This window comes from Psammomys obesus, unplaced genomic scaffold (assembly GCF_907164565.1).
Source record: "Psammomys obesus unplaced genomic scaffold, mPsaObe1.curated_primary_1811, whole genome shotgun sequence".
Classification (NCBI taxonomy): domain Eukaryota; kingdom Metazoa; phylum Chordata; class Mammalia; order Rodentia; family Muridae; genus Psammomys; species Psammomys obesus.
This window is the reverse complement of record NW_026596046.1, coordinates 11953776-11975851: the sequence shown is the minus strand read 5'-3', so window position 1 is coordinate 11975851 and position 22076 is coordinate 11953776. Positions and strand designations below refer to the sequence as shown.

General features: G+C 37.9%; 1 protein-coding gene across 1 annotated transcript in view; it reads left to right on the top strand.

The window, feature by feature from the left end:
* Chd2 (chromodomain helicase DNA binding protein 2) overlaps positions 1-22076 on the top strand; it is a 115534-nt gene that overhangs the window by 32833 nt on the left and 60625 nt on the right. Inside the window, exons 6-16 of the mRNA XM_055623046.1 lie at positions 1324-1431; positions 4168-4308; positions 5753-5886; positions 7121-7346; positions 8008-8108; positions 9261-9305; positions 9476-9654; positions 11449-11573; positions 14778-14994; positions 17043-17132; positions 17800-17990. Coding sequence (XP_055479021.1) covers positions 1324-1431; positions 4168-4308; positions 5753-5886; positions 7121-7346; positions 8008-8108; positions 9261-9305; positions 9476-9654; positions 11449-11573; positions 14778-14994; positions 17043-17132; positions 17800-17990 — 1557 coding nt within the window. The remainder of the gene's footprint in view (positions 1-1323; positions 1432-4167; positions 4309-5752; positions 5887-7120; positions 7347-8007; positions 8109-9260; positions 9306-9475; positions 9655-11448; positions 11574-14777; positions 14995-17042; positions 17133-17799; positions 17991-22076) is intronic.

Sequence of the window (22076 nt, the reverse complement as noted above, 5' to 3'; positions counted from 1 at the left end):
AAAAGTACCCAACATGGCTGACTGGAAAACTGATAGGGTTCGTTCACTAGTCAATTTCTTTATTTAACCAAGGCCATTTCTGTTTACCACCCTTAACATACAGTCCTGATAGAATCTGAATAATGTACATGGTGTAAAGCTCTTAGAGATAGGGAGACACATCTGGTTATGGCTCTTTTAAGCCTTGTACGATCTCAAGGACAAAAGACCAATTCCTGTATCTACTAATGACTAAAAACTAAGTCCCCCCCTTGGTTATTTTATTTTTAATTAACTTTTCCATTCACTTTATATCCAATCATTACCCCCTCCCTCCTCTTCTCCCAGTTTTACCCTCACTCCCTCTTCCTCCATCCCTTCTCTTTTATTTCGCAGATAAGGGGAGCCTGCTCCTACCCACCTACCACCCACCCCAGTTCATCAAGTCACATCAGGACTAAAAACTAAGTCTTAAATGGAACAGATTGGTTGGTTGGATGGTAGGTTCAGCACTGAAAAATAAATCCAGGGACTGGATTATGTTCTAAAGACTTAACACATTTCCTATAGGTTGGGGTTGGAGTTTCGAAGGAGAGTACATGTCTAGCCAGAGCTTCCTCTCTCTCTCTCTCTGTGTGCTTTCAAATGCATTATATGCAATATCAGCATCATGTGTGAATTTGTTAAAATTCAGAGCTTTCATGATGGACAGCTTTTGAGTCAGAAGCAAGGTCTTTTGCTAGTTCTGATGCATACCAAAGCTTGGGAAGTTTTGGTCTAATACATAGTATGGACTTAGTCTTGTCAGTGACACAGTGGTGAACAAAATAGAACGGCTAACAGTATTTTTCCCTTAGAAAAGGTGGTTTGAAAATTATACTCATAGTCTCCATTTATATCTGTTATCAGAGTTAAACTAGGAACAGATGATATGAATTCAGAAAGAATAACAAAAAACAAAATTTAAATTGATTTTTTAAAAAAAGATTTATTTATTATGTATGCAGGGTTCTGTCTGCATGTACACCTGCACATCAGAGGGCAGAGGGCAACAGATCTCATAGATGGTTGTGAGCCCCCATGTGGTTGCTGGGAATTGAACTTGGGACCTCTGGAAGAACAGCCAGTGCTCTTAACCTCCGAGCCATCTCTCCAGCCCTAAATTCATCTTAAATATTTCTTTTAGCATAATATCTAAAATACATATATTCTGTGTTTCAGAAAATGTGTTTGGAATTTGTTTTTTTTTTTTTTTTTTTGTTTTGTTTTGTTTTGTTTTGTTTTTGAGATTGCTTAGCTTAAGGATTCTTACAGAAAAAAAATTTGTTTTGCTTTTGATCACAGAGAAAAATGGAAACAGGACCCCTCAGAAGATGAACAAGAACAAGGCACAAGTGCAGAGAGCGAACAAGAACAAAAGAAAGTAAAAGCGAGAAGACCTGTCCCTAGAAGGTACGCGCTTACCTTCCCAATCTCTGCCTCTGATGAACTTATTGTGGGTCACACAGGAAGGAGGGTGTCCCCTAGAGCAGAGCCCGAAGGATTTGAATGTTTGCTTCTCATGTGCTAGCCTATATCTTTACCAAGTGGCTAAGTCACTGGGCTACTGAAATCACTTTTGAGTGTTTGGACAGATGCAGTTCCAACCAGAGATGCTTTTTCCTTCTTCATGTAAAAAATATATTTTATTGTTAGCATTTAATAATTATACAAATTAATGGGTTTCCTCATTGCATTTTCATATATGCATATCATGGGCTCTGATCATATTATTTGATAGTGGATCTTTTTTTTTTATGGCAGACTATTCAGGATGTGTAGTATATGCAACTCTATCATCTACTTTAAAACAAGAACAAAAAATCTTGTTTGTGCAGAGAGGATACAATTTCATTTTGAGAGAACTAATTCTCTGATTTTTTTAAAATAATTTTTTTTATTAATTACAGTTTATTCTCTTTGTATCCCACCTGTAGCCCCTTTCCTCATGTCCTCCCATCCCACCCTCCCTCTTCACCTCCCATGCCCCTCTCCAAGTCCACTGATAGGGGAGGTCCTCCTCCCCTTCCATCTGACCCTAGCCTGTCAGGTCTCATCAGGACTGGCTGCATTGTCTTTCTCTGTAGCCTGGCAAGGCTGCTCAGCTCTCGGGGAGGTGAACAAAGAGCCAGCTACTGAGTTCATGTCAGAGACAGCACCTTTTCCCCTTACTAGGGAACCCACTTGGAGTCTGAGCTGCCATGGGCTACATCTGTGCAGGGGTTCTAGGGATTCTAGGTTATCTCCATGCATGGTCCTTGGTAGGAGTATCAGTCTCAGAAAAGACTTTGCTCAGATATTTTGGTTCTGTTGTATTCCTTGTGGAGCTCTCTCTGATTGTTTTACTTATTACTTTTTGGCCTTTTGAGACAGGATTTCTCTATTTAGTCCGGGCTGTCCTGAAACTATGTAGACCAGGCTGCCATGTGTCTCTTTTTCCTGAGCATGGGAATTCAAGGTGTACACCACCACTCCTGGCAAGAACTAATGTTTAAGATGAAAATACTCTTCTGGCCCAAAGTATATTTATAGTTTATTACCCTTTTTATATAATAGTCGTAACAATAAGTAGAGAGTCTAATTGTATAGAGATTGAAAAGGCTGAGAAAGCAAAAAGGGTTGGTAATTTTTGATCAAACATGGCAAATGATGATAACATAAGAAGGCAGAAAAAACTTACTCTGAGATTCAAGTAATTTAGAGGTGAAAATACCATCCAGATATTGTTCTGAAACTTTAGAAGGATAGCTCCTAGGATGGGATGGAAACTTGAGACCACTTACAATGAGCTGTTACTCTCCTCCACTAGGATCAACACTGTTTTTCCCCAAGGATAGCCAGATTCTAAAAGCAGCTTTAGCACACAGGCTTATTCTCTCTCTCTCTCTCTCTTTTTTTTTTTTTTTTTTTTTTTGAGACAAGGTCTCACTGTGTAGCTCTGGCCTTTCTGGAACAATCTATGTAGACAAAGCTAACCTCAAATTCAAGACCCCAAGAAAATTTAACTTCTGTTTTTTTGTTTTGTTTTGTTTTTGGTGCTGTGTGTGTTAGAAGGCCAGAGGTCATCTTTGTGTGTTGTTCCTTGGGAGCTATCCACCTTGTTTTTTTTGAGATAGTATCTCTCTTTGGAACTCCTGGGCTCAGTGGCTAGTTCAGCCTGGCTCCGAGATCCTGGACCAGCCCAGCCTCAAGTATCCTACTGTCACAGCTTTCCAGGTGCTGGGATTACAAGTACATGCCACTGTCACTGTGACTGTGCCTGGCTTTTTACGTAGATTTTGAGGGATTGAACTCAGATCCCCAGTTCACAGAATATACCTTCTTTCACTATTGAGTGCGATGGGGTCAAATCACACCAAACACCTACCTTATTAATAGCTCTGAAGGCTAATAATAGTTTTTTGTTTGTTTTGTTTTGTTTTGTTTAGAGCTGAGGACTAAACATAGGGCCTTGCCCTTGATATATAAGCACTCTATCATTGAGCTAAATCCCCAACCCTAATAATAGTTTTTATTGATGAACATTTATCATTTATAGTTTGATAATAGTACTAAATTTGAATCTTGACTGTGTGAAACATTATTCTGTCCATAAAGATTCTATTCTTATTAATTATATCACCAGAGCATACAGTGTCTTTGTTTTGAATTTTCTCAATAAAATTGTTGTGACAAATATATGTCTTGTGTTTGCGTAGGTACTTATACAGTGGCCCAGTTTTGTGCTCTGGCCAACAAAATCTAAAACAGTTTCCTTCTAGGAACTTACAGAAAATTTGCCAACCCCTGGCTTAGGACCCCCTCAGGGAAAGCCTGAGTTTTTTCTTCCCTCTGAGTTTATGCTCTCAAAATGAATTGTCCTTCTGGATCTCTGCCCATTATTTACCGAGTAGCCAGAAGAAGCACATGGATGTGCTCGTATGTTATCTTCCCCCCTTGTTTTTCTGAGAGTGTTATGCAGTGGAGGTTGACTTTGAACTCCTGTCACCTCATGAGTTCTGAGGTTCTAGGTCTGGTCCCATGCCTAGTCCCCTTTAGAGAGTTCTTTGTGTGTGCCACTGCGCTGGGAAATACCATTATGCAGATTTGAAGTAGTTACCAAGTGACAGAGTAAAAGCTTTGATTTTTGTTTCCCTCTGTTCATTTTAGATCAGTGCCCAAACCTCAAGTAAAAAAGCAACCTAAGATCCAGCGTGGAAAGAGGAAAAAGCAGGAGTCCTCTGATGACGATGACGACGATGATGAAGCTCCCAAAAGGCAGACTCGACGAAGAGCTGCTAAAAATGTGAGGTCAGTTGTGCCCCGGAAGTTTTTCAGTAATGTGAAGGTGATGATGTAGTTGTTTAGATTGGTTCTTTCAAATTTCAGATGATGTGATTGACAGGTAAGAATACCAGCCTGAGGGTGGTGCACTCCTTTGATCCCAGCACTTGGGAGCAGAGGTAGGTGGATCTCTGTGAGTTTGAGGCTAGCCTGTTCTACATAGCTTGTTCCAGAAAGGCCAGAGGTACACACTGAGACCTTGTCTCAAAAAAAAAAAAAAAAAATACAAGCCTATGTGATAAAGCTGATTTTAGAATCTAGCCATCCTTGGGGGAAAATGGTGTTGAGCCCAGTGGAGGAGAGTAACAGCTCATTGTAACAGGCCTGAGGGTCCCGTCCCATCCCAGGAGCTATCTTTCTAATATTTTTCACTTCTGGATGGTATTTTCACTTCTGAATTACTCTTGAGTCTCATTGTATCTATTGGTTTGGGTATAATCATATTATTATTCTTTAGTAACAGGATTTGAGATATTAATTGGTGGTGAAAAAAAGATACAGATATATTCAGAGAATTTTTTTATTTAATCTAGAGAATGTGAAGTACATTTCTTTTCAGAGCATATGCATGTTTCTTTTGGTCTACTTAGAAATGTAAAGCTGAGTCCTAGAGATACGAATAACTTGCCTGATGTTTCTAATTAATAGTTAAATGTAAACTAGGCTTATAATGTGCTGGTGTTTAGCTTAGCTCATTTTCTTACTGTGCTGTATCTAGAATTATGTTTTTCTGCAATTATTTTGTTGTATTGGAGATTAAACCCAGGGCCTTGCCCCCTTGTATTTATTGTTCATGTGTTTTAAAGGTTTTTCTTTTCTTTTTATGTTTTTTTTATGTAGCTCAGGCTAGTCTGGAACTTAATATATAGTCATGACTGTCTTGAAATTTATTATGTGGCTCAGACCATCCTCAGGCTGTTTCTCTGCCCTCAGTTCTGGGATCATCATGGCCAAATATATTTTTTATATTTATAATTCAGAAGTGTGAAAATTCTCAACTGTTTGGGTTATTTTAAATTAAATTCATTTTCTTGCTATTGTGAGATAAAATTGCATGATTGAAACTTTTAATCTTAGGAATATTATTTTTCTTTTGTCTGAAATAACAGCAGTTTCTCTTTCATTATAAATTTTCTTTGTCATAATTTAGATATTAATTACTCGGTACTAAATAAAGAGTATTTTTGTAGTTTCCTGTATCTTGCTTATACAGTGTGAGCTACTCCTGAGTTTATCTGTGGGCATGCATCAGTGCTTGAAATGGGATGAAGTAGGCTTTGAGTCCACTGACTGAAAAGTCTTTGAATAACTTGGAGTCAAAGAGTATGCTTCCTATTCCAGTGATACTCTGTAGAGATGCTTACTTCTGAAGGTACAGTCTCTTACTCATTCAGCATTATTTCTCACACAGTTACAAAGAAGATGATGACTTTGAGACTGATTCAGATGATCTCATTGAAATGACTGGAGAAGGAATTGATGAACAGCAAGATAATAGTGAAACTATTGAAAAGGTCTTAGATTCAAGACTGGGAAAGAAAGGAGGTTTGTGTCTTTGGGGAGCAAATTACACACTTCGAATTTTTGAGACAGGGTCTCTGGTAGTCTTGGCTGGCCTCCAACTTGATATATAGACAAGGATGACCTTGAACTCCTAATCCTTCCGTCTCTAACTCCCAAGTTCTGGGATTACAGTTGTGTACCACTGTGGTCAGTATATGTGGTGCTGGGAGTTAAATTAGGCCTTGGTGATGCTCTGTAAGCACTGTACCAACTGGTTGCATCTGGAGCCCACACATTACTTTTTATATATATTCAGAAGGCCAGTATTTTACATATTCTGTAATGTGATGAATTTACTCCATACTTGTATTGTGAATTGTGGAAATTGCCCTGATTTATTCCAGAGCTAAAGACAAAAGAATGTTTTCAGTGTCTTTAAGACCTTTAAATGTAAGCTAGTTAAGTTGTAAATAGTTTAGGGCTGAAGCAGAGGTACTTGGTCATGAACAGTAAGCAAATCTGTGTTTATTTAGTTGTTTCTGAATCACCTTGTGAAAATACGAGACTCGTCACAGCCATATTTGTATCATAGCGAAAGTTTTAAAACATTGAGATATTTCTTAAGTTGTTCTAAAATAACATTTTCATAAGGAAAATTTCATAATAATACTTAGGGCTAGGAATACAACTTTATTCAGCGGCAGAGCATTTGCTGTAGTCCTCATACTGCAAAAAGACTAAACAAGCATAATGGTCCTTTTCCTGACTAAACCTTTTATTTTTGAAATTGGTTCTCGAGAGTATGTAGAGTTAGTTGATCGGGAACCTGGTACCTTGCCTGACTAACCACACCCCTCACTCCCAATCTGGTTTATTTGAGGGTAAGGCAGGTAACAGCTTTGGGAGGGTGAGTAAGGAGAGGGTATTTTGATTTTTTTTTTTTTTACTCGATTCTTGGAGGAAGAGATCTGCTTTTTGAGGTAGTCAGGACTAAAAAGGACCCTGCTCTTTCATTGTCTGGTGTTTGTACAGAGGACTTGTTTGGTTCCACCATCTTTAAGGTAAATAGTAGCATCTTTAGGATGTTTGAAGGTACTGAGACCATCATGTGTTGTAATAATTGTAATTGTATAATAAGTTGACTGCTTATTGTAAGTTAAAGACATTTGGTTTATTCAGGAAGAAACTCATCTTGGCAGTTGCTTAATTAAGAATCTTTTCATTGCCTGCCTGGTTTCTTACATTTTCTTTAAAGCTGACCTGAATCCTTTTGCAGCTACTGGAGCGTCTACCACTGTGTATGCTGTTGAAGCTAATGGAGATCCTAGTGGTAATTTTGACACTGAGAGGGAGGAAGGTGAAATCCAATACCTTATCAAGTGGAAGGGCTGGTCTCATATCCACAGCACGTGGGAGAGTGAAGACTCCTTACAACAACAGAAGGTGAAGGGCCTGAAAAAACTGGAGAACTTCAAGAAGAAAGAGGATGAAATCAAGCAGTGGTATGTTGCTTGCTGCGGATCAGTGAGGTGTTTCTAGTCGAAGGGAGGGAGGGTTAAAGTGTGTGGAGCACACAGATATCTAGGGTTTTTGCCTTGATCATCTGATCAAGGAACAGCGAACAGTCTGCAGTTCTGTTTTCTAAATGTAGATGTCTTCATATATGACTACTAGATTTTCAGATTTAACAAGAATAGCTAGTTCACTGAACATTTGACACATTTTCTGTAGTATGTTTGATCTTGACAATAAAATTGTGACATTTTTTCTTATCTGTTCTATAGATTGGCAAAGTCATAGAATAACTGCAAGAGAATCATTGACTTGAATTTGATAATTACATGTAGAGCCAATCTCAAGAACATTTTGTTATTTTTGTTTTGGTTAGGCTGGAATGGCTTATATGTGAAAGGTAATATTCTAGAACCCTCTGAGTTATGATACACTTAAAATTATTCTTGGTTTTAATACAATTTGCAAAAATGATTTGAAGGTTTTGTTTTGTTTTTTGTAAACATTACTGACCATCTACTAGTGAAGATTACTAAATGGACACATGGAAGCAAATAAATTTGTATTTGCACTTAGAATGTTTGCTCTGATACATGTGGATAGATCTCCAAGATCTAACTGGTATATGCTTGTTTTTGGTCTTTTGCCCAGGTTAGGGAAAGTTTCTCCTGAAGATGTTGAATATTTCAATTGCCAACAGGAGCTGGCATCCGAGTTGAATAAACAGTATCAGATAGTAGAAAGAGTAATAGGTGAGTTCATAAAAACTTACTTTAGTCATGTGTAAACTTAGAGAAAATGACCATTGGCTTTAGGATAATACAAATTTATAAAGTGCATTTTGTAGGTTTACTTCTTGAGGCTAAACAAAGGACTATATTTATTTTGAGGGGAGAGCTGATAGTTATTGCTTGTAGTTTCAAGTTAGGGGGATGAGAGACAGAAGTGTCAAGGATGTTGACTTGCAAGGTTTCGTAAGAGAATATGAGTACCAATCATTGAAATGGAAAGATCAAGGGAAGAGGAAGAACTGATTTTTAGAGTTGAAATCAAATACTTAGCTTGATAACATTGTTGTCATCTAAGAGACGAGTATTATTTGAGGACTTGATGTGACTTTGAGATACATTTAGGTATTGCCAATATAGGTGGGCCCATAAGAGGGAGTGTATAAATTGAGAGAAGAGAAAGTCTGAGCACATTATTGCGTGTTTCCAAGAGACAGAAAACAAGTAGGCAGTGATCTAAGAGGTGAGTTAAGAGAGATGGTTGGAGTAGAAGTAGGTGATTGACATGGAATACTGTCTTGGATTTCATTCTTGAATTTGGGAGTAGGGCTGGCTGGCATCAGTGAAATGGATCCAGGAAATAACTCTCTTGAGACAGCCTCAAGAGAGAATAAGGTGGAGAGAATGAAATGTCTCTCTTGAGACAGCCTCAAGAGAGAATGAGGTGGAGTTCTGAGTATATATTCAGTGACATTTTATGTTAAAAAGTAACAGAGTAATAGGATGATGTCTGGTAGCCAGGTCACAACAGCTTCTTTTTAAACACATAAATGAGCACATATTCTTATTTGTAAAATCTGTTTTTTTAAAACTAAGTTGTTTTTTTTTAAAGTGTATGTGGTTGTTATTTATTTATTTATTTTTTGCCTTCATGTATATCTGTGCACAATGTGCATACTTTGTTCTTGAAGAGCCAGAAGGCTTCAGATCCCCTGGGACGAGAGAAACAGACAGTTGTGAGCTGCCATATGGGTGCTGGGACTTGAACCTGGGTTCTCCGGGAGAGCAGCTAGTACTCTTAACCTCTGAGCCATCTCTCCTGCCTTTTACTTGTAAAATCTGTTTATCTTCCTCGGTGTGTTTATAACTTTGCTGTCTTATTTTGTGTTTGTTTAGCTGTGAAGACAAGTAAATCTACATTGGGCCAAACAGATTTTCCAGGTGAGTAACATATCTTACCTTTAGGAAATATTCAGTTTTTATGAGCACTTTCTGTTTTGCAGAGTATTTACAGTTTTGTCACATGGTATTCATTGGGTATACATTAAAAAAGAATATCACTTTTTACTTATAATTTGACATTGTTTGATAAATTCTTATACATGATATAGCTCACAGTCGGAAGCCAGCACCTTCAAATGAGCCTGAATATCTATGCAAATGGATGGGACTGCCGTACTCAGAATGTAGCTGGGAAGATGAAGCCTTGATTGGAAAAAAATTCCAGAATTGTATTGACAGCTTCCACAATCGTAACAACTCCAAAACCATTCCCACAAGAGAATGCAAGGTTTGCTGAGTTTTGGCTTTTGTGGTTTTACTTTTCTACATTGTATTGTATTGCATTATATTGTATTATATTATATTATTATATAATATACGAGACAGAAACTTTCTGTTATGTTGCTCTGGATGTCTTGGAACTATATAGAACAAGGCCTTGAACTCAGAGATCCATTTGTTTCTGCATGTACCACCACACCCAGCCCATTATTATATTGTTTTTTGTTGTTGTTGTTGTTTTCGTGGAAAGATGTGGTAACCAAAGGGCTAGTCATATAGAATAAAAGTATAAGAATGAATGATGATTTAAAAGTGACATTAAATATAAGTGATTACATCATGAGCTGGGGATACAGCACAGTAAGCAGAGTGTACCTGCCATATGTACAGCCCTCGGGGTTCATTGCCTAGGAGCAACAAAGCTGTTCATCATTATGTAAGCCTGGAATCTCAGGATTTTGGAGGTGGAGGCAGAGGAATCATAAATTCAAGGTCATCCTTGGCTGTTAGTGAGTTCAAGGCCATCCTGGTTTACCTGTGACTTGTCTCAAAGGAAAAATAAAGTGAAATGAGAGGGTGAGGGGCTGGAAAGCTGGCTCAGAGGTTAAGATTGCTTACTGTTCTTGAGAAGAGCTGCATTTGGGTCATAGTACCCATGTAGGGGCTCACAGCTGCCCTTGACTCCAGTTCGGAGACCCAGTGCCATCTTGGAAGGGTCTTGCATGGCTGTGGTACACATCGGTACAGACAAGTGCACACACGTAGACAAAATTTCCTTTAAAATTTTTTTTTTTTTTTTTTACTGGTTTCTATAATTTGATACTTTATAGAATTAGATATATTATGAGAAATATTTGAAAGTAGCTACTTTCAAACAAACAGGAAAGGTGTCTCTGGATTTTAAATCAGAAACTGAACACATAAGCTTTTTTTTTTTTTTTTTTTTTTTTTTTTTATATTTATTACATAAGTTTTTTTTTTTTTTTTTTTTTTTTTTTTTCTAGCTTGATTGCACAAGTCTTTTTTTCCTCATTGGAATTTGTTGAGATCTAGAAATACACCTGACTCCTTGGACTATGTCTTAGAGAAGTTGAAGTTCATGTTAATAACTTAACCCTCTGTCTGTGAAAGCCAGCATGGGATTGTTGGTCTCCAGTGTGCTGGAGAAGCCATGGATAGAACAGGGCAGAGGTGAAGGGACTGGCCTTTGAAGACTTTTCTAGAGGAAAGCAGCCAGTGTATCCATTTCCTCTGCCCTTTGGGAAGTATAGTGGCGCTTAATGGCATACAAGAAGCTATCCTGGGGCCTAGGGAATGGGCTTTGTAGTTCAGGGAAGCTGTTACTCTTGCAGAAGGCCGGGCTTCAATTCCCAGTGCCCACCTGGTGGCTCATAACCATCTAACTCCAGTTGGTGGGATCCAACACCCTCCTCTGACCACATACATACATTTAGGCAAAACACTCATGCTCACAGTAAAGTAAGACTTGCACAGTGTTACTGTATTGTTTAGAAAAGGTGACATCAAGGTAATTCTGTGTCACACAGTAAAGGATGAGAAAATAAAGAACTAATTAATGTTCATAAATTTGTGTCAGAGAAAGAAAAAGTTATTTAAATGTGCTTATCTGGGAACAGAGTAGGCATGGGTAAAGTGGGATGACAATTCATACTTGAAATTAAGCTTTTTGTTTGTTTGTTTGTTTGTTTGGTTTAGAGTGCATAAAATATGGCTAACATTGTAATCTAAAAGCAGGGAAAAATATTCTAAGACCTAGGTTTTGTTAATTTTTGTTTTTCAGGCACTAAAGCAAAGACCACGGTTTGTAGCTTTAAAGAAGCAACCAGCCTACTTAGGAGGGGAGAATCTGGAGCTTCGAGATTATCAGCTAGAGGGTCTCAACTGGCTTGCTCACTCCTGGTGCAAGTAGGTAGAAGATTTCTCTACTTGTGTTTGGCTTATTGTTATCCTAAGAGCTAAGTGCTGGGGGCTTTTAGGCTTTGAGAATGTAAGTGATTCAAGATAGGCGTGATTCCTCTGTTATTATGTGATGCATTGTGTGAGAGCTTCCTTCATTGCTAATGACAGATTCCCTCCTCATATTAAAAAAAAGTTTTTATTTACATATATAGGTGTTTTCCTGCATGTATGTCTATGCACCACTTATGTGCCTGGTACCCACAAAGGCCAGAAGAGGGCATTTCTATCCTGGATGTGGAGTTCTGAGCTGCCTCTTGGGTGCTGGGAGCTGACCTCATGTCCTCTAGAAATGCAGCCAGTGCTCTTATTCACTGAACTGTCGCTCTAGCCCCACCTCTTCTTTGTGTCTTCATTTTTTAAAGTAAAGCAGATATTTTTATTTTAAACTATGGCTTGAAAAATAAAAATGCTCAAATTTATCCTCAGTGCTAGGAAGACGTATCTAGTTATGAACACATTTACAACAACTATTTATCACATGAATCACCGTCACTACTTGCTGTCTTTTCAACTGAATGTAGTATTTTTAAGACCCAGTGAAGAAAATTTAGCATTTGAGCTCAAGTTTGTATGACTGAGAAAGTGGGTCACTATCATTTTAGCTGCTTAAGAATGATTTTCCTTAACCCCTACTCATGCTCCTGCAGACAAACCTAATTAAATGCATTGGGAGACATATAGACACAAACAGATATGAAAAAGTAGGTGGGGCCACTTAGCAGGAGTTTGATTTGATGGAGGGGGGATGGGATAAGAGGAAAGTGGGGGGTTGGCCAAAGAATAATATGTGTATGAGATTCTAAAACAAGTAGTTTTAAAGAAAACAGTTTTTCTTTCAGAAGATAGGAAGTCCTGCTGTTTCTAGAATCAGTAAGAACTTACATACAACTAAAGAGATTGCATGAGCTGGCTCTTTTATTTTACACTTGTTGGTGCTTAGGAGCAAGGGTACCATGAGCTTTGTCCAGAGTTGCACAGTATTTGCTGTATAGTCATGAGCATGGTTTTGTTTTTATTTTTCTTTTTTGAATAGTCTCACTTTGTAGTGCTGGCTTACTCTAGGTCTCAGTATATAGACCAGGTTGGCTTTAAACTCAAAGAGATCTGCCTGCAATCCTGGCAAATTAAATGCCTTGTTTTTCTGTGTAGAACTCTGGTTCACTAGTAAAGCATGTATACATACAAACTCTTAGTTCATTTGGCACAGAAGCTTTTGATTAAAATGCAGTGCCAGTATGAGTATAGCTGAGAGCAGGGCAGCAGCGTCTTTTGATGTACAAGAACAAGAATACAAACACCCCAAGGTCAGTTTGCTTCAGGCCTCACTTGTCAAGGATTACAAAATAGTGGTAAATAGTGGTATCGCAAAGACTCACCCACAGCTCCTAAAGAGAGTCTAGCTGTCAGCACCAGCCTTCCTTGGCTGTGCCTGCTGCTGGTGCTTCGGAACAAGTGTATTGACGTTTGTTTACCTCCAGAGAGATGATGAGCAACTATTGTTAAATCTTCCAGAAGTTTCTGGGTTAAAGAGTCAGAAAAGGAAGGACAGAGAGAATGACCAAAAGCCCCTACCTAATCCAGGCTGGGAAGAGCCCTCCCAGAGGGTTAGCCTTCATTCCCCTCCTCCTCAGACTTTGAAAGCAAGGAGAGCTGGTTTCTGCAGGGAAATAGAGCATGGAGGAGTCCCCTGCTAAAGATAGCAAGAAGGAAGCACAAGAGAGCAAGCCACTGAGGGGTTGAGGTGACTTGTTGGAACTTGGATCAGGCTGGGTTGGGAAGGATCCAGGTGAGCTGCAGTACCCAGAAGCAGCCCGAAGCCATAAATAACCAGCAAATTCAGAGTTGGGAGGTCCTTGGCAGATCCACAGTTATGGTACTGGAGGAAACCCAGAACCTCGGCTAAAGGCAGACATTGTGGCTCTATTTTTACTTATCAGTTTTTTAAAAGCTTGCTTACATTGAATGTGTACCTTTGTGTGCATATATATTTGCATGGTTGACATGAAGGAGTCCTGTCCTATTGCATGGATTCTGGAGATAGCATTTTCATACTTAGGCTTTATGGCATGTGCCTTTATCTTATGAGTCATCTCATTGGTCTGTAACAGTGTTTATAGACTATATCATACATGGATCTCTACTTTCTTGCCATATCGTCTATTTTCTAATTCCTAAACATACTTCCTAACTCTCCTCATTTTCTTCATTTGTCTTTCTTTTCATATCTGTACAACTAAAAAAAAATTAAAATAAATGTGGAAGGTAATTCAGCCTGTTTTCTAGTACAGTGTTTCTTAAACAGGTCCACGAACCAGGTTCATGCTTACTGAATGTATAGAATCCTCTCCTTCTAGCTCTGTAAGGCGTAGGTGTGAGAATTGCAAATTACAGGTCAACCTTGTTTACATAGTGAGATTCTTCTTCATAGGAAACAAAAACAAAAAACCAAAACCCAAAACAAAACCCTCAGAATCCTTCACTCTTTTTTGGATAGTCTCATTCAGAGTTCCATAATGAGGCCCAGAAATGTAGACTGTTGCATTTTTAAAACAGTTCCCTTTTTGCCTAGAATGTACAAGGCCTTGGGCTCTATCTCTAGCACTACAAACAATACAAAACCCCAGTCCTATCTACTTGTATCAAATAGATGTGTAAAACAGTAGATGTGATATTGAAAAATCAACTGGAATGCAGTGGAATGGGGAAGGTAATTTGAGCAAAGGCGCATGACTGTTGGGGTAGCATTCAGCAGCATGGCTGATAGCCAGTTTGCTCGTTTTGTTTATTGATGAACCCAAGGCTACATGCTTTATGCAACTGTGATAAAAGCCATCTTCTCCATTAGAGGGATAGCCTAGGAAAGACAATGCAGTTCAAAGCCTTACATGTACAATAGGAACAGTTGGAGGAGTTTTGTGTTATCTAAATCTTGAATATACTTACAAATAGATTGTCTGGGCTGCTATTTCTGTCTTCTGCTTTCTTGTAAACTTAGAAGGCATAAGTCAGTGAAGATAAAGAGAAATTTATTGAAGGGTCAAACTTATGCTTTTCTTTGTGGTTAGTTACTGTGAACTGTGTATATTATTTTTGCACATACTGTTTTTCTCATGAGCTATTTCCTTTATTTGTACCATTTTCTTAATGCAGAAGTAACAGTGTAATCCTTGCTGATGAAATGGGCCTAGGAAAGACCATCCAGACCATATCATTTCTCTCCTACCTGTTCCACCAGCACCAGCTCTATGGGCCGTTTCTTATAGTTGTTCCCTTATCGACCCTTACTTCATGGCAGAGGGAGTTTGAAATCTGGGCACCAGAGATTAATGTCGTGGTTTACATAGGTGACCTGATGAGCAGAAATACGGTATGTAAAAAAAAAAAAAGTTGTAGTATTTATATTAAAAATGTATTTTAGGAGTTTATTGTAAGTGCTTTATAGATGTATTAGTAAATTCCTTACTGAAAACATCCAAACACTGTGTACTGTGAGTTTTGTCAAAATGAAACTCAGTTTAAACTTTGAACAAGGCGTAAGCTACTATGTTTTAAAACACCATTAACTGTGTGGGATTATCTCTCAGCTGGATTGTGGTGTTTCTCTTCTCTCTTCTCTCCCTTCTCCTCTCCATCCAAGTCTCTTACTGTGTAGCTTAGACTAGCCACTAACTCATAGTAATACACCTGAGAGCTAGGATTACTGCTAGTTTGGTTTTTATATTTAAGTTCAACTTTCCTTATGGAAAAATTAATATCTTTGCTATCTTAGCAGAAATGTTATTGGAAAGACTTGGGTTCTTAGAATTTATTTCCCAATCTCTTAAAACAGTGAGGTTTTATAACTTACAAGAAATAAATAAAAATAAAGGAAAGCAATGCATTTCTAGGGCTGCATAAAAGAAAATTGTCTGGTACCAAATGTTGACTGAGCATCTTGAAGTTAGCACACAGTGATGTACATTTGTCTTTGTTTAGCAAACAGTTTTTTGAGAAATGATCGCCTTTTTTTGAGTACCTTCTATGCGCTATGCTAGTTCTTATGTTGGGTGCTTTTGTATGTATTCCTGGAACCTTTATAATAGTCTTCAAAATTGATGGCACCAAATATCTGACAGACTGATAAAAATAACTATCCATGGAGTCTGTCAAACCTTTGCTTTTAAAAGAATGCCAGAACTGGAGCCTCAGAGCTTGCCAAACACAGTCTGTTTGGTCTTCGCTTGTGCCCTTGTATTTTAACATATTTTTTGGAGCTTGGTTGTAGTAAGAGTGGGTTACTAGGACTCTTCAACATTTAGGTAAGTGCTGTAAACACATTTTTGTGGATTCAAACTTATTTTTATTAAATGCTGCCATTAAAACAATCTGGGGTTGGAGCTGTAGCTCAGTGATAAACCTTATAGCATGCTTGAGACTCTGGGTTTGATTGCCAGCTCTGCAAGCAAAACAAAACAAAGCATCTGAATTATAAACTATACTCTGTTTCATTGCCCCAATTTTGACCTTCAAAGACTGTATGTAGTAGTTTTTAGTTCCATTAATTTGTGAGTTATTAAAAGGAGAAAGCAAACCAGCATGCTTTGTGGCAGGCACCCAGTACTCCTTCTCTTTAGTCTTTGGTGGTAGTCACCTGTAAGTCCTCATAGTCATGTGTTTCCTTTTCTAAGTCAACAAACCATACGAACTTCGTCAGTAGCCATCATTGTGTTTCCTGAGTTCCTGATCATGTTTCACTATGGATTCATTAATTTTCCAGTTTCTTTACATTCCCACTATTTACTACTTATATTGTTATATTTTCACTCTGTAAAATTTCTTTTTACTGGTGGATATAGTTGTTGACTATGATTAATAAAATTTCTGGCCAAGCTATTGGTTATAATTTGTTACTTCTCAATAAATATCTCCTTATGAAAGAATGAAAATTTTATTTTCTTAAGAACATGGATCTGGGAAAGCTGTACTTTTAGTTCAAGCTCCCAAAGCCATCTTCCAGTCTTCCCATCCCTAGCCTCACTCATTACACCATTTCTCTGTAACTCTGGCTGTCCTGGAACTCACAGACTTCTGCCTACTTCTGCCTCTTAAGTGCTAGGATTAAAGGCATGTGTCAGCATGTCTGACGAAGTCCCAAGTTTAAATGCTGATAAATGCTGCACACTTAATCAGATCTTTGCGGGAGGGTTTGGATTTTTGAATGACAATAAAGTTTTTCCTGCTTAGTGCTCCATAGTTTGAGTTTGACACTCAGTGTTCTACGCTTGGGTTACAAGTCTCTTTAGAGTGCCGAGGCTGTTCATTCAATTCTCATGGGACTTGTTTGTCATTTCTAGTGTATCTATTACAAGACTTGTTTTGTTTCAAACACTTGGAAGTAGAAATTGTGTCTTAATTACTGTTTTTCTTTTCTTATAGATAAGGGAGTATGAGTGGATTCATTCTCAAACCAAAAGGTTGAAGTTCAATGCACTCATAACAACTTATGAGATCCTCTTAAAAGATAAGGTGTGTAATTAGTAATAATGGTCAAGTCTTGTCCGTGTCTGTCATGTTTAGATAGCGGGTACTGTGATTCCCATTTGTCGCATTATTCTTGCTTTGTTTAAAAAGCCAAGCAAACAAACTTAAAATATACCTCAAATACTAAAATTTAAGTAGAAAACAAACCTCACAGTTGAATGGGAGCTCAGGTTGCCTTAGTCCAATTGAGTTAAGCAAGAGGCAGGAGGAAAGGGTGTAGAGGCTGCACTGAGGTACACTACAGTGATGGAGAGCTTTCTAAAGTTACCAAGTGGTAAATGCTTCTACATTCAGTTTGGTGGTCTTGTCTTTTCTATGTTTCAAGGTTGGGACAAGAAATGAATCTTGCGAAGACAAAGTAATGTGTACTTTTCTGTTTTTGCTCAGTGTACCAGTTTTCATCCTCTTGAGGGGCTTTCAGTAGTGGCTTGAATAAGAGATTGACTTATAGCTTTAGATGAAGAGGTATTCTTGCATCTGGCTATTAATAGAATAAGCAGAAGAATCTTAATATGTATTAAATATGTGAAGAATAAGTATGTCTACGTGTGTACCTTTGTGATGGTATTTGTACAGAAATGATTTAGATGTGTAAGCATATTTGGGTTCCCTTCTTACCTGGTGGCTCATTCTGTTCTGTTTTTCACTTTAGACCGTGCTGGGCAGTATTAACTGGGCCTTCCTGGGAGTAGATGAAGCCCATCGGTTGAAGAATGATGACTCTTTATTGTATAAAACTCTGATTGATTTCAAGTCCAACCATAGGCTACTGATCACGGGTACCCCTCTTCAGAATTCCCTCAAGGAACTTTGGTCCTTGCTGCACTTTATTATGCCGGAGAAGTAAGCTCCTTCCTGTTTGTTTCAAAAGGTGCTAGAATGTCTGATATGAAATGCTTCCTCCCCCACTTTTTTTTTTTTTTTTTTTTTGTATTTTTAAGAAAGGGTCTCACTATGTAGCCCAGGCTAGCCTGGAATTATGTAGACCAGGCTTGAATCAATCTTCTAGAGATTCTCTGCCTCCCACGTGCTGGCATTAAAGGCAACCATTTCTGGCAACTTTCTGGTGTTATAGAATTAGGAAAATTGATAGCATGGGGGATGCAAAGAATTCATCTGTGGCAGAAGCAACTGTGTCATAATGTTGCATGATAAAGTGATAGAAGCTAAAGATATTAGACTGTTAAGGAAAACTATGTAATTGCCTACCAAAGGTTTGAATTAATCAAAGCACTTGGAAAATTATTATTAAGACATATAAGAGTCAGGTGGGTGGTGATTAGCCAGTCCCCGCACCTGGGAAGTTGAGGCAGGGGGATTAGAAAGAATTTCAATGCCAGCTACATAGTGAATTTGAGGCCGCTCTAAGCTCCATGTAGCTGCTTCAAAAAAGCATAAAACAAAACAAAACCCAAAGCCACATGAATGAATTATATGCCATACATAATCTGACATGCCATAAATACAGTCTTTACTAATAGAAGCATCAATTTTAGTCCTTCCTCAAGCCAAATTCCTTCTTACAAAACTTTGTCTTATTCCTACTAGATAAATTGTGTAGGACAGATACAGAGTATTTATAGTCATTCCAAAGACTTAAAATTTTCTAGTTTTGCCCAGTAAGTGATAACTCAGAATAAAGTCTAAATTTGTTCCTCTAGTGTGGATGACTTATTAAGCTGGATCTTGGTTCATACTTGACTCATATCTCTGTTCCATTACTCATTATGCATCAGCCGTCCTGGCCCTCTTCCTGCCTTTTCTACGTGCTGACCCATTCCTACTCTGTGTTACCTGGACTGCTTCTGTTCCTTATTTTTACACGATAGCCACTTCCTTTCTTATCCTCTTTCTTCTCCCTGTTTGGTTGGTTGCATATCACTAACTTAGGCCCGTAAAAATACTAGGGATTTCTTGCTTGCTTTGTTCATCACTGGTTCACATAACCTGGAATAGCAACTGATACACAGTAAACAATTTAATTACTAATCATATAATCGACAGATAAATGTTCCATATCTTTTTTCTGTGTGATGAATAAGGATGTTGAGCATCTTATTTTCTCTTTGGCTTTTTGGGAATTTTTTTTTTTTTTTTTTTTTTTTAGTGAAATACTCAGATCTCTTGCTGTTAAGAAAATTAGATTGGGCCTGCTGGGCACACACCTTTAATCCCAGCACTCAGGAAGTAAAGGCAGGCAAATCTCTGAGTTCCAGTCTGGTCTACAGATCAAGTTCAGGGACAGCCAGGGTTACACAGAGAAACACTGCCTCAAAAAAATAAGACAAAACAAAACAGAAAAGAAAAAAGAAAGGAAGCAAATTAGGTTCAGGCTCAGTAGTTAAGAGTACTTCTGCTATTGCATAGGACCTGAGTTCAGTTCCTAAACACTCCGTGGTGGCTCCCAATTGTCCGTAACTCCAGTTCTAGGGAACCGGAAATCCTTTTTCAGCCTCTTCAGGTTCTGCATGTACTTGGTGTACCAACACACATACTGACATGCATTTTTACATAGTTAACGAGAATTTCCACGGCACTGCTTTAGCTCTTAAAAATTGACTTTTCAGCTTATGAGTTGAGTTTATTTCTTTAAAAACACTTCTGTATGCAAGTGCTTTGTTGGTGTGTTACTGGCTTTTTTTTTTTTTTTTTTATTTTCATAACACCTTTTGAAGAACCAAATTTTAACTTTCAAACATAATTTATCAAGTTATTGTTGTATGATGTGTCTAAAACATGGAGGCTTAACCATGGGACCACAAAGAGATTTTTGTTGTTTTATAAATTTTAGCTGTCACATTAGGTACATATTTTATTCTAAAGCAGTTAGTGTATGAAGCATGGGAACCTTGATTCATTTTTATTTTTCTTCGCCTAGGAATTTGGAAGGTTGTACTAGCATTGTTTGTTGGAAGACTGTATCTTTTAAAGATCTTAGTTAAGATAGGAAGAATGTATTTCTGGGCTATCAGTCCTGTGCAATGAATGCTTATGTCCCTACTTCTGTCTTTAGTTCTGTTTTGTACTATGGAATGAAACATGGAGAAGTATTCGACTGTTTGATTCTTTCTCAAAACATTTTTTCTACTCGGAAAGGGTTTCATTTCTGTTTCATGATCAGCTCACTCATACCTGGGGAAGATCCTACTGGAATTTTGTTTGGATTGTGAATTGTTAATCTGATAATAACTGAACCTTCTAATCCATGATCAAGGAAAGTTTTCTCTATTTCACTGTGTAGTTTTTATCAGTAGTGTTTAGTGTTTTGTTTTGTTTTTTTTTTTTTTTTTGGTTTTTTTGTTAGAGCTCCTAAACTTCTTTTCTTAAATTTATTTTTAAAATTTTGGTTACATTTTAGGGTATCTTGTTGTTTTGGTAAGATGCTGGGGGTGAAATTCAGGCTGAGCTAATTGTATATATCCTGAGCCCTCTTACACTTTTGTTTTCATCTCATTTTTATACTGTACTAAAGTCTAGAGCTACAGGTATTGAGAATTACAGAGTACAGAGCTACAGCTGTGTACAGAGCTGCAGTTAGTCTAGTGCTGCAATTGATTGTACAGCTAGAATTAGAGTTTAGAGCTATAGTTACGTTTAGAGCTACAGAGTTAAGAGCAATGGCTTGAGACCCTTTTGGGGGTCAAATGACCCTATCACAGGGGTCACCTCAGATTATCAGAAAACACAGATACTTATATCATGATTTATTACAGCTGTGAAGTAACAATGAAATTTTATGGTTGGGGGACCCATCACAACATGAAGAACTGTATTAAAGGGTCACAGCATTAGAAAGGTTGAGAATCCTGCTCTAGAACTATAGTTAGGATAGAGAGCTCCAGGGAGAGTCTACAGCTACAGGTGAGTGTTACATATTTATGTGGCATTCACAAACTTGTACTGAGAACTTTTTTTTTGTTGTTACAAATTTTCTTTATATTTTTTTACAATTTTCTTTGTATTTCTGCAAGTTCAGGCTTTTAAATGTCTTTCTTATGTGAATGCTTTTTGTATCATGTCTTATACTGTAGAACCTCCGTTTTGAATAGAATTGTTGGGGTTAAAACACTATATACAGGGTTGTGTGTGTGTGTGTGTATGTTTCCTCTCTTTGATTAGGGTGAGGCAGTTTCTTGGATAGAAACAATGGTTATACCATTCCTGTCATTTGGCTACTTGTTTCTGTGTTTCATGTTTATTCCTATCTCTCCTTTACTACCCTGCTTCGTATTTATATTTTTAGTGTACTATTTAATTTCTGTTCTTGGATTTTCAAGGTATTGTGTATTTTATCCTAATCTTCCGGTTAATGCTTGACTTACTTAAATTGTCCTTGTTTTATACTCAGATTATAGCAGTTGAATAGGTCCTTCTTTTGTTATGAACTCAGGATGCAGCAGTAGAATTGATGGTTGACATAGGATTTTGTCTTTTAAGGAAACCTTGCAAAGAGAAAATAACACATTTGTGTTATTTTGTTATAATGTATTTCATCATTACCAGGTGCTTTTCATTTTTGCCTGTGAACTGAGGTTTCTCTGTGTGTGTGTGTGTGGGGGGGGGGAGTGTTCTTTAAGCTCAAAGGGCTGACTTGAGTGTTTCTTGTAGGGCAGACCTATAGGTAGCCATTCATTGTCTTTATTTGCTTTTGGCCTTTTGAAAAAAATATTCTTTGTGAGGTAGTTTGACTTTTCCGATGACGGATTGAGAAACCTAACCATTGTGACTGTGCTGCCTTCACTGCAGTGCTCACCTGAGTGGGTTAAACTGGGCTGACCTTCTTTCCCTCTCCCCATTTTCTTTTCCTCCTTTCTCCCGTCTCCCTCCCCTTTTATTCTCTTCCTTTATCCTCCCCACACCCCCTTCCCTCCTTCCTGCTTTTCTCTCCCTTTCCTTGTTACAGTATTTTCCTGGGAGGAGAGATCCTCC